The following is a 13,385-nucleotide window of genomic DNA, read 5'->3' on the forward strand; positions in this document are numbered from 1 at the left end:
CGATTATTGCACTAAGAGACATAATCCGCCGTATCGATCTTTCTACTAAATGTCATGCTGACACTTTGGAAATCTTCTTTTAGGAACCTAGACCACGACAACATCGCTAGAGTATATGGAATGAGTATTAATGAACCGATCAGCTATGTAGTCAGCGAAGCAGGCATTCACGGTAAGTCTTGTTAGTCATGGTTGGCCGTCGCCAATATTGGACACATTCAATCTTTTATTTCTATACATTCATTCGAAATGAAAAATATGTTTGCTATATTTGTACGTACATGCAAAAAGGGAATGTTGACTCTCAGAGTAAAAAGATAAATTTAAACGAGGTACAAGAGGGACTCGCAACTTAAAATCGCGCGAGAATGTATGAGACTTTCCCGATACAGTATAAACCTTATGATAGACTGCCATGAAGTTATCAATTTTAAATTTAGTTTGTTTTTATTATCATTAATATAGAATTAGCAGGGGGATTTCAAGAAATATGAATGGTTTACTATCATAATTCATAACTCAATGAAGTATGATTTTGTAGACATTTACTCGTATCATTTTAACATGATACATAGATGTCAACCTCACAAAGTGAAAACCAGAAAAAACATTCATAAATATAGAATGTGCCTCGGAAGTAAACTCTTTGAACTTTTAGTGTTACATTTTCAAAAAAAAATCCAACATATAACATATATTCTCAGTTAATATCAATATGGTCACCGGTACAAACGTTTTAAATAGAAGTCAAAAGTTCAATCAATCAATCAATCAACCAATCAATCAATCAATCAACCAAATTGAATCTTCATTGCATAACAACATGCCATAGTAAGCATGGTAAAGCTTACAAAAATAACATACAGAAATAAAGTGAATACAATACAGTCATTTAACCAACTGCTGGAGGACTGTTTACATCAACAAGAAATTTTCCAAGAGGAAGTTTATCATCAGAGGTTAAGATGTGCAAAAATTTACTTTTGTCATTTAAGGAATGAAAATTTGAATTATCTAATGACAAAGAAGAAAAAAGTGCCTTTCTCTCATTTGTATAATGAGAACAAAGAATTAAATGATGAAATTCATCTAAAATATTTTGACAAAATTTACAGAATCTTTCATCTACAGGAATCTTAGGAGTACACTGTCTCCCCAACTCAATTTGAATATTATAATCCGAAATTCTAAATTTAGTCACTAGTTTCCTACAAACACAAGTTTTAATTTGCAGAAGACATTTCTCAAAACCAAAAACCATTTTAAACAATCTGTATGTTCTCATTTTGTTTTTATCAGTACTGTTTCTTCTAATGTCATTATATAATTCCCCGTACCAAGATTTACAAAATTGACATAAATTATCATGAACCTAGAATTAAACTTGCAAAGATTTGACCACATACTGTTCTCACTATACTTATCAAGTAAATTTCTTATATAAATGCCCCATTTTGATTAGTATCAAAATTCAGTTAATTTATAATCCAGTATGGCCGGTCCACCTAATTTAGAATCCAGTATATTTAGAATCCAATATTGCCGGCCCACCTAATTTAGAATCCAGTATATTTAGAATCCAATATGGCCGGGCCACCTAATTTAGAATCCAGTATATTTAGAATCCAATATGGCCGGCCCACCTAATTTAGAATCCAGTATATTTAGAATCCAATATGGCCGGCCCACCTAATTTAGAATCTGGTATATTTGGAATCCAATATGGCCGGCCCACCTAATTTAGAATCCAGTATAATATTAGCTTAATTTAGAATCCACTATGGCCGACCCACTTAATTTAGAATCCAGTATATTTAGAATCCAATATGGCCGGCCCACCTAATTTAGAATCCAGTATATTTAGAATCCAATATGGCCGGCCCACCTAATTTAGAATCCAGTATATTTAGAATCCAATATGGCCGGCCCACCTAATTTAGAATCTAGTATATTTGGAATCCAATATGGCCGGCCCACCTAATTTAGAATCCAATATATTTAGAATCCATTATGGCCGGCCCACCTAATTTAGAATCCAGTATATTCGGAATCCAATATGGCCGGCCCACCTAATTTAGAATCCAGTATATTTAGAATCCAATATGGCCGGCCCACCTAATTTAGAATCCAGTATAATATTAGCCTAATTTAGAATCCACTATGGCCGACCCACTTAATTTAGAATCCAGTATATTAGCCTGATTTAGAATCAAATATGGCCGCCGACGACAGTATACCTCTTTTTGGAAAATGAAAATTTTCGATTTCCTTGAAAAAAAAAGGCATAATGAACCCAAAATTTCTTTCATTTTTTTTCAAAAGAACTTGGACAGTCTTTCATACGACAAAGCTTTGAAAGAATCGAACTACTTTGATTTTCAGGAAAAGCTGTCCCCGAGGTGCACTCAACCGTTAATTGTATGATGGGTATCAGGGGATACTAATTAGCACAGTTTTAAATTATTCACTTATCTGATGAATTTTGAAACCTTCAGAGAAAATAGGAAAGTGTGTCGCATTCCTAAGAAGTAATTGGTTGTATAGGATCATCACTCATTTTTTTAAAATGTGAAATGGAAAGCTATTTGTGCATGTGAGTGTGTCTTGGGAAATTAAACGGCAACCCAAATCGCTGTTTGACACTATGAGGTCATGGCTTCATATAAAATATGTACCAGTATAGTATATCGAAACCAATAATGCAGTGACTTGTTACAAAGTAGGGTCATGTTAATGCGACTGTCAGATTGGTGAAAAGTGAGGGAAGTGGTACGTCACATTCCCTTGATAGCAGATCTAAAGGACGATGAGCAAGACTGCATAAAGCTTGTACCGACGACATCCCTCACGGTAGTAGAAAACAGCAAACAAAATTGCTTCTTGAGAACTGAAAGATCCCACTCTATGATAGCTTAAATGAGATCACTATACTATTTTCGATTCTCCATCATTTTAGGTTTTTTGGACGAATATCTGAAAATACAAGTGTCTCTTGAGGATGAAGAGCTAGTTGCCATGGCAACAGATGTTTGTCGTGCCTTGGAGTACCTGGAGAGTCAGAAGATTGTTCACAATGAAGTAGTCGTTGAGAACTGTATTGTTAGTGAAAATAAGATTGTTAAACTTACCGGCTTTCAGTCAGCAAGGTAATGAATTCCCGTCGTTCGAACATCTAACCTATCATATTGTGACTTGTTTCAGCGTCAAATTCCCAAGAGATGGCCAAATGTCTCTAGACTAATTCTTGAATTAGAATTTGTATGTACATTCTTGTTTCGATTTCATAATTTTGCTGAAGAATATATTTATTCGCTTATAAGCCCACCATTTCGTTCAATATACTCATTCTCTTGTGTGTTCGTTGCTTTACTGTAATTCTTGTTTTATTATTCATTTGTGTCTTTGAGTGGACTTGCCTAGTTCTTGGTGTTTACTTAATACTGCTTATCTGTAAGCTTAGTTACGCAGCGCATCCTTACTTGAAAACATGTATTTTTTGTAATTGGGTCCTGAAATAAAAGAGGTCAAGTAAGTTATCTGAGATCGGTTCAAGTTCAAAAGGTGATACATTGAAATCTAGATATTAACGTAATACATTAAAGTAGTATGTCAGAAAGCCTGTCTAAGCCAAGTGGTTTTTTTTCTGGTCGTGCACTGTTTACTAATGCAAACTCACAATTGCCTGCCTGCCTGTCTGTCTGTCTGTCTGTCTGCCTGTCTGTCTGCCTGTCTGCCTACCCGCGTGGCCACCTGCCTGCCTGCTTGCCTGCCTGCCTCGATCCATCTAGCTAGCTAGCCAGCCTGCCAGCCTGCCAGCCAGCCAGCCACACACACACACACACACACACACACACACACACACACATGCGCGCACACACACACGAACTCACAGACAGACAGACAGACAGACAGACAGACAGACAGACAGACAGACAGACAGACAGACAGACAGACAGACAGATGGATGGATACACACATGCATGCATACATACATACATACATACATACATACACACACACACACACACACACACACACATACACACATACATACATACATACATACATACATACATACATACATACATACATACATACATACATACATACATACATACATACATACATACATACATACATACATACATACTGATAGACACGGATTTCTCGCGAACTTCGTATACAAAGATGCTGGTCATCATTCTCCGATAATAGAAGTTCGCTAACTCTATGATAAATGTTAGGTGCAAAACATAATATTTTACAAGTCCCCTTTGAAAACAAAGAAATTACGTAAAAGCGGGAACGTAATTAAATATATCTGAGCTTTTGATTACTCTACACGAATTTTGTTCTCATAAAGTTTAGTTAAATCCCAGTGGGAGTTCCACAAATAGATCGTGACTTTTGTTCACAATGACATATTACCTTGAATACAAGATAATTTGTAAGGGAGCAAAACAACCACTTGTTGTAACCTTTTCCGCCTTATCTATATTATAGCAGTCGGTAATTTATACAGGGCAATTTCAGCGTGGATTCCCGACAGACTCACAGACATGAAGTACACGCAATCAAGAATCATAAATTAAGAAAACCACTCAATTGATTAGGGGAGTAACGCGGAAACGCGTACTTTTACCTCGTGTATAGATCGAGGCGTGAAATTACAGGAAATCTTATAGTACATTGCGTGTGGACACTTTATAATGAAGCCAATGCATGCAGGGCTAGCTCGCTATACAAGTGATTTTGCATTGAATGTGATACAGAGAAGGGGGCATAAAGCATTGCAGTGAACAACATAATTACGGCGAATTCAAAATGTCTTTAGAATGCTGTTCGTATTCTAATATGTGTTATTAGTCTTTATTACACGATATTCTATTATAGTTGGGTAATATTTACAAGGCTGCAATATCAGCCAGTCGTGCTAATTGGATTGTGTTTAGACGTGAAGATACTGATTCAATTTTAATTTTGTAAAGTTGTGTAATGTATGTTATCTTCATACCATATTCATCGTTGTATTTCATTCGGCACGTCGGGTTTTTTCATAAGTCGTTCACCCTTTGATATTTACTATGGAACTATGTGTGTATATTTAGTTAAAATTGTGTATTTCTATTCTGTAGGTATGAATGGAACAAAGACATGCTTCGTATCACTGTCGTTAATAAAGTTCAAATCCCAGCCCCTGAAGCAAGAAAGGATGGTGAATCAAATGCCGGTGGATTCAATGGCACAAGTATCAAATCTGACGTCTGGGCTTTTGGTTAGAGACACAATAACATATGTAGCTCTTTCAAGATTACGTGTGATTTTTTTTGTAAAATTGAGTGATATAGTAGAAAAACTGGAACAGTATGGATTGTTGGCTGTGTGCATCAACGTTTTACTACTGCACATACGGGGTTTCCTAACCCTTGATACTCATGAATTTATTTTAATATTATATGATGTCACTACGATATACGTGATGGTAAATTCGAAAACTGCCGTTCATCGCCAAGTTAAAGGTCTGTCAGTGATTTTGAGCGAAACATTTCCGTTTCTGTTCTCTTATTTCGTTATTTCTCTCTCTCTCTCTCAAGGTTTACTTTTGTGGTTAGTTCTATTGCGGAATGAGGTAGACCTGCCCGGAAGAGACGATGTAAGCATTTAGATTAAGCATAATAAAGGAACTGTTTTCTACATAAATGTAGTGAAATCAAGAAAAGACGTATCGAAATCTTTTACACTTTTATCGTTTTAATCAAAGGCATACATGCTATCACTAAAACTCCGATACAAAAATAATACAAGTATTCGTCAAAACTCTACTTTTTCACAGCGCCCTCTGCCGTCCAATAACCAGTCGTTATTTTAAATTAGACACGTCTGTGTTTAATCGTACAACTGTTCTATATCTTACGTTATATAGATCCTCAACGGCCAGTTTCTGAATTTCCCTGAAGTTAGAACGATACAGATGAAAGATATCATTTGTGCGTGTATGAAAAAGGTACGTTTAGTATTTTAAGGTATACTCGGGGGGGGGGGGGGTTCAACTGAAACACTGACTCGTAGATTAAGTTACTGAAGTGACATGGTGATGCATAGTTTGAAGTTTCAAGATAATATGTACAAGTATCAACACTTCAACCACACCATTCTTATTTGTATCAGAAACCTGCTAAGTAAAAGTATATTGTCGACTCAGAATCAGAAGGCGCAAATCGAGTTATGGCGCCCTCAATGCCCGTCTTACAAAACTTAGCAATGATCGTCTACAATCTTTAACATCAGCGTTAACATTTTTTTTATTTTCATAACTTTTTTTTCCAAATTCTTAGGAACCAAAGGAAAGACCGTCTTTCAAAAGTCTACTTGGGCACCTAGAGTTTATGCTGGAGGGGCGCAAAACCATCTACGGCAACTTCATCCCTGATACTGCACTCAAAGATGATGTGCGAAAACACAAGCAAGGCACACCAGGTGAAGCAATTTAGAAGCGTCGATAATTCAAAGCGGCTACAGTGTGGCACACAAGTCCCCAAAGCAATGATACTTAATCTATATAGCCGCAAATGATTAATTCGATCCCAATTCACCAATTAAGCAAAATCTGAAAGTTCCCACGTTAATGATGGTGTCGTTTCATACATCCGAATTGAACATATTAGGGAAGTGGATGGAAGACATTGCTAAGAGTTCAAAATAACAAAGGTGAACGTTCTAATTCAAGGACGTAAACATAGAACTTGTCAATTGCATGTCTTGACGAGCCTCAATATAAGATCCTGTAACTGATTGCAAACTAATCCATTGCATGATGTAGCTTCTTGATGAATGACGTCCACTGACATAAATATAGTGTGCCGTAAACATGGCATATATTCTAAGCTTAATATTCCTACCTGCAATATTGTCATATTGCATGGCATTATTGATATCTATATTCCAAGCAGGGGAAACCCCAATCTGATTAAAATCCTATGTGGTGAAAGCGGCTAGATGCCTTTATTTACCTCTGTTCCCATTGTTTTGTTCCGAGTGGTGGGAAGGCGGCGATCACTCGGAACAAAACAAACAAGAGGTAAATAAAGGCATCTAGCCACTTTCACCACATCGGATTTTAATCAGATTGGGGAAAACCTTGAGATGAGAACGTGACATTTTTTGGTACAATTGAACAAATCGAAAAATCGTTCATTCACGTTCAATTAATTTGTTTATTTGTTTATTTCGTAACATTTAAGAATTCCTACGGGAACGGAGAAGACAGTGGCGGAGTTGGTTTACGAAAGCAAATTATGGTACGTCACCGTTAAAGCCACAGTCATCATTACAAGATGGAAGTAATCCCGACTCATCGTTGCCATGCCAACCTTCAGAGAAGCATCCCAGAATCTGCGTTCGAAGATGCAGTTCGGTTAACGACCTGCCTTTATTAACAAATCTGGAAGAAGTTAAAGCTCTTGCGCCAAAGCTTAACAAGGCTTCTTCTGAAGTGAACGTGTCAAAGTCACCAAGAGAGCTGCTAGGTGTACCCAAGTGCAAGGATAACTCAGCCTTAGCGGATAAAATGTTTGACATTATTGATACAGATGACGAATCTAGTACTCCTGCGTCATCATCCGGGTCACTGCCAAATTTAGTAGAAATTGAACAAAGCGCTGTCAACCAGGATGACGGTTCAGTTGGTGCGATGAATAGACGAAAGAAAAGATCGTTACGGAGTGGTATGTTCGCTGCACATTTATCGCTCAGTTTGGATGAACCTGCAGCCCCATTGAGGGAACAAGTTAGCAATGAAAGTGAATACAGTGACACTGGCCGAAAACTCACTCCAACAGAGAGCGAAGGCTCTGACGAGAGCAGTAAAGGAGAAAGTAGTAATAGTGACTCAGTGCGACAAAAATCTACAGAAACTGATGACTGCGTTTGTCCCATTCGGCCAAGAAGGCGGCCGATTCTTCGGCGATCTCTAACAGAGGACAGCCAAAGCGATCCGGAGGAGTTTGGAGGAGTATGGTATATGAGCAGTCGGTCTGGGAGAAGTCCGAGTTGTGAAACTACAAGCACTGAAACAAGCGAAACTTTCTCGGAAAGAGAGAAAGACAGACGATTTTCTGACATATCATCTTCGCTAGATGATTCGAAAAGTTTGGACAGACGACGAAGGTCAAGTGTTTTGTTATCGGATCTCAACAGAGCACTTGAAGCTTTAGAACGGGCACAGACTTTCAGTATCAGACCCAGTACTCCGGACGAGGATCGGGAGAAAATACTACAAACAATCCGCGAAGAAGAAGAAAAAAGACTTAAGGAAATCGATGAACTATCACAGATGATATTGCAGAGAGTTGAAAAGGCTGAACTACGCGCAAAAAGTGCTGAGGATGCACGACAAATAGCCGAAAATAAACTAAGACACGCTGAACAAAAATTAGCAGAGGTGACAAAACAAGTTGACAGAAGGAAGAGCAGAGATGATTCGAAAACGTTTACCGAAGGATTTTACCCACTCTCACGGAAACTGTCTCTTGGATCGAAAGACGACAAAGAACTTGTACGCACAAAACATGAACTTGAAGCAGCAAAGAAAGATTCGGAGGACGCCAGGAGACAACTTACTGAATCTGAATCTAAACTTGAAAGACTCGAAAGGGAATTAGCGGCAGCAAATGCTGAACTGAAAAGATCAAAAAGACCAAAATTTATTGAAACTGAATCAAATGTGTAGAATCTCATAAAGGGTAGAATGCAATAGAAAGCTAAGACGGTAACGCAAAAAAAGAGCGTATGAAAGAAAGTACATCATGATGTACCCGTATGTACTAGCTCCGGGGTCGGAAAAGTGGACTGCTCTTTATACTGCAAACATTTTCATGGGCACACCTAAAAGCTTATTGCATAAATTAGACAATAAGATATTCAACTTACTCATCCACAGCACGTGTGTAAGTAACTCGTTCATGTGCCACCTGGCTGTCTTTCAATTTCTGATGCAAAGGACAAAAACAAAAATTATAAATTATAAGGTATACTCTATGATAGATCATATTTGCACTTTTACCCTGTCCTATCCAGCCTTTTGTATATTAACACCGTTATTCGTCTACTTGCTGTATATACACAGCTGAATTAAAACTGACAATTTCTAGATAATAGCCGATATTAATATCAGCATTATATCTCAATATTATTTACATGTCGAATTTATGAATGATAATAATGGTTATTGAATTACTGTAACAGAGTAATATCAATATCGATAGATTTTTTTTTAATTGACCAAATGGGTATTTCTTTTTGTACAGGGGTGTGGATATCTTGTAACACGTGTATGAATGTGTATAAATCACTGGGATAGCACAACGCCAGTTTTAACTTGTAAATATAAGTTTTGTTGAGTTAAAAGTAGAAAGATTAAAAAGAGTGTGGAGCCCTGGCGCTTGGGGGATGTTTATGTCAATTCACCTTTTGGGAGATTCGCACTTCAATTATAATCACATTTATACGTTTATTCAAATATTAATGATATGTTGTGAAATGATCAGTTGTCTGTAAATACATTCAAAGTTTGTGTTTGGAGTTAATTGATGTGAATATACACTTCATATTTGGTTTTGTTTATAACTTATACTGCATTCAAATAAAGAGTTTCTTAAAATACAACTCAGAGAGACTTTATTTCGTAATGTGTTTGTGTACCTCCTCTTGATGTGAATCCTGTCGTGATGTGTTTGTGTACCTCCTCTTGATGTGAATCCTGTCGTGATGTGTTTGTGTACCTCCTCTTGATGTGAATCCTGTCGTGATGTGTTTGTTTACCTCTTCTTGATGTGAATCCTGTCGTGATGTGTTTGTGTACCTCCTCTTGATGTAAATCCTGTCGTGATGTGTTTGTGTACCTCCTCTTGATGTGAATCCTGTCGTGATGTGTGTGTACCTCCTCTTGATGTGAATCCTGTCGTGATGTGTTTGTGTACCTCCTCTTGATGTGAATCCTGTCGTGATGTGTTTGTGTACCTCCTCTTGATGTGAATCCTGTCGTGATGTGTGTGTACCTCTTCTTGATGTGAATCCTGTCGTGATGTGTTTGTTTACCTCTTCTTGATGTGAATCCTGTCGTGACGTGTGTGTGTACCTCCTCTTGATGTAAATCCTGTCGTGATGTGTTTGTGTACCTCCTCTTGATGTGAATCCTGTCGTGATGTGTTTGTGTACCTCCCCTTGATGTGAATCCTGTCGTGATGTTATGCATACATAAATAAAATCAGTGATGTATACATAGATAAACAAAGTCCATGAATTTATGAATACATCTTTGACTGAAAGTCCTCGGGGGAAATGATAGAAAATGTATATTTCTGAATGCTTATATAGCTGCTTTTTAAAGCAAGAGAAAGTGGGAAGGTTATTACAGGACCATGTACCAAGGATCAACCTGTTTGTATTATATCCTGTCTAGTTTCATCAACCAAAACTTGAAGTGGGTAAACAAACCAAATATCAGTAAAAATATATAAACCATACTGATAACTTTCTGTTCAATTTTGTCTTTGGTGCTTCCCTTCATTAACACTACCACACCATGAGTTATTTATAGCTTAGCTTCATTTTGATTCATGTAAATCTAAGGTCTCTCCACAAAATTAAATTTCACCAAGTAATCACCCCAGCAGTTGTAAGAGTAACTACCATGCTTGTCAAAATGACACCCACGGCAAGGCACGCCAGATCAAACACGTTACGAATACTACACCTTTTCAAATGAGGACCTTGTATATAAAATGTAATGACAACCTCGCATTTTCGACGTTTTGGTTTTATAAATTGATGAGAAAAGACGCAAATAAATATAAAGATGGAAACTTGTTTAACCAGCTGGGTGTTATTTTCATGACGATCAGTGTGTCGATCGCATTGGAAAAAAACGTATTTTAAAAGTACAAGAAATGAGATATCAACATCAGGAAATAAAAACACAGTATACCATATTTGTGATTGTAACTTTTCTTGATAAAAATAGATTCTAGACAATTCCTAAACCGTCATCTTTTGTGAGGAAGAACCGATCCCTCAAAACACAAACGAACACGTTAACAGGGGGCGTGAAATATAGAAACTCCCTTCATTTTATGACACATCGATTTAATTGAAAATACTATTCATAATGCACGATATCCAATTCATTTGAAATTGGGGTCAGTGAAAATATGAATATTTCAATAAATTTGTGTAACTTTTCAGTATAACACTTTACAAATGTATTTTTTATTACATTACAATTACGTCACTCATTTTATTGGAAAATTATTTTTTTTTCATCTTAAAGATTATTATTCAATTTCCCAGCATTCACTTTGATAAGGTTACATGCAAGACTACTAGTACGGTACTACAATACTATACTACAGTATCACAATGCAGTATACACAAACGATTGTAAAGGAGTCTATTACTGCTAAATCATACTCAAAAGGGAGCTCCTATACGTAAGTTTATCTGGAAATGCATGCTTTGAAAATTGGGCTTGGTCATAGTTGATATGATATGGTTGTTAACATGCACATTTATATCACGCACAGTCTGTAGCACCACTGTGGTAGCACACATTGCATCTAAATGAATGCCCGTCCGCTTATGAGGGCGCTGTCCATACCTAGTGTTATGTTATACTAAGGGAGTGTCCAGATTTTTTTTCCAGGGGGACCCCGGAGGATTTCTCTTTTTTCCTTGTGTATTATTTTCAGCCCCCCCCCCCCCCCACACACACACACACAAAAGCTTAGGAAAAATTGACGCCCCCCTGCAAGTTCTTGATTATTTTTCCATGACCCCATACACTTACACACTATACATACACAATGTACATGTATGTATGTATGTATGTATGTATGTATGTATGTATGTATGTATGTATGTATGTATGTATGTATGTATGTATGTATGTATGCATGCATGCATGTAAAAGAAGTTAATCAAAACTGTTCTAATCTTTAGTATGAAGGGATTAATATGCATTGTATACTCTCTATTTTGGATCCTATATGTCATTGACTCTACAAGTCACCACATCTTATCAGATTATTTAGGGAACGGTCAGTTTCTAGTTTCTTTGGCCCTGGGGGTGGGGGGGGGTGGGGTCAGTGCATTTTTTCCATCGGAACACCCCCCCCCCCCCATCTGTACAACTGAAAACAGACTGAACCCCCCCCCCCCCATATATCATATTCACATGACAGGTTTTTTTTTTTATTGTGACTCAGTGTGGACTGCTTGACTGTCTCACAAATACTTTATAAAATCCCGGGATAGCATATAATTATTCACTACACAAATATATTCAAAAAGAGGTTTAATAGCATCTCGACAGTGAAAGGTAAGAGGAAAAGCTTTAGATGGGAATTTGTACACCTCTCATGGGGGGGGGGGGGGGGGTTCCTACCTCTGGAGGTATTTTTAGGCCATTCAGACACTTTCAGGCAATAATTTCCAAACTAATACAGGACAGCATCAACATGTAAAAAGCAACTACATTGGGTTGAAATATTTTTGAATAAAGTTTAATAACATCTTGACAGTAAGAGGTAGGGGAAGAGCTTGAGACTGGGATATAGCCACCTCTTGTGAGGTGGGGGGGGGGGGTTGTAGGGGGTCTCCTCCTAGAAGCTCTCTGGAGATCTTGTACTCTTAAGTCAATTTTTAGGCCATTCAAACCCTTTCAGTCAATAACCTCCAAGCTTTACAAGACTACCATCAAGTATCAGAAATTAAACTATTCTTTATACATATGGTTGAAATATATTCTTAAAAAGTTAAATGTATTATTATAGTAAAGGTCTGCACATCTAATGGTAGTATCGTTGGTAGGGGAGATTTGGAGTTTCTTTACTGTAAGGCAATCTTTAGACTATCTTGGCAAACATTTCACATCTTTAAAAAGATGCTATCATCTAAAATTAGCATAAGGTGAAAATGATTAACAAAATATTAATACCATTATGACAGTAAAAAGGTTGGTACATCTGATTGTTGGTTGAACACATGAGTAACCTCTGGGGATGCAGGAGTCCTAGGGGTTCTTCCTCTAGCAGATCTGGAGGTTTTTTGGCACATATAGAAACTGGAATCTGATGAGATGTGGTGATTTGTGGTGTCAATAACATTTAACGATTGAAATAAAAAAAAGTATTAATCACTTCTGACTGAAGAGTAGAACAATTTAGATTAACTATCTATGAAGATTACCATTACGAAACCATCAAGTTTACTTTTGCCCCAAAGTGCAATCTTAAAGTGAAGCGTCATTTATTAAGTATTTACATGACATGTTATGTAACTAGTGTGGTAGCTAGGTAATACATGTATATGTACAGTTACTAGTATGTTTG

At 37.1% G+C, this 13,385-nt stretch overlaps 1 protein-coding gene across 1 annotated transcript in view; it reads left to right on the forward strand.

Annotated features, from left to right (window-relative positions):
• The window catches only part of LOC144440149 (uncharacterized), a 105,817-nt gene extending 96,352 nt beyond the window's left edge, over positions 1-9,465 (forward strand). Inside the window, exons 13-19 of the mRNA XM_078129424.1 lie at positions 84-172; positions 2,957-3,146; positions 5,136-5,275; positions 5,595-5,653; positions 5,924-6,004; positions 6,336-6,477; positions 7,242-9,465. Coding sequence (XP_077985550.1) covers positions 84-172; positions 2,957-3,146; positions 5,136-5,275; positions 5,595-5,653; positions 5,924-6,004; positions 6,336-6,477; positions 7,242-8,728 — 2,188 coding nt within the window. The 3' untranslated portion in view covers positions 8,729-9,465. The remainder of the gene's footprint in view (positions 1-83; positions 173-2,956; positions 3,147-5,135; positions 5,276-5,594; positions 5,654-5,923; positions 6,005-6,335; positions 6,478-7,241) is intronic.
• Positions 9,466-13,385: the final 3,920 nt, after the last annotated feature.

Source organism: Glandiceps talaboti, chromosome 1 (genome assembly GCF_964340395.1).
Source record: "Glandiceps talaboti chromosome 1, keGlaTala1.1, whole genome shotgun sequence".
NCBI classification, from domain to species: domain Eukaryota; kingdom Metazoa; phylum Hemichordata; class Enteropneusta; family Spengelidae; genus Glandiceps; species Glandiceps talaboti.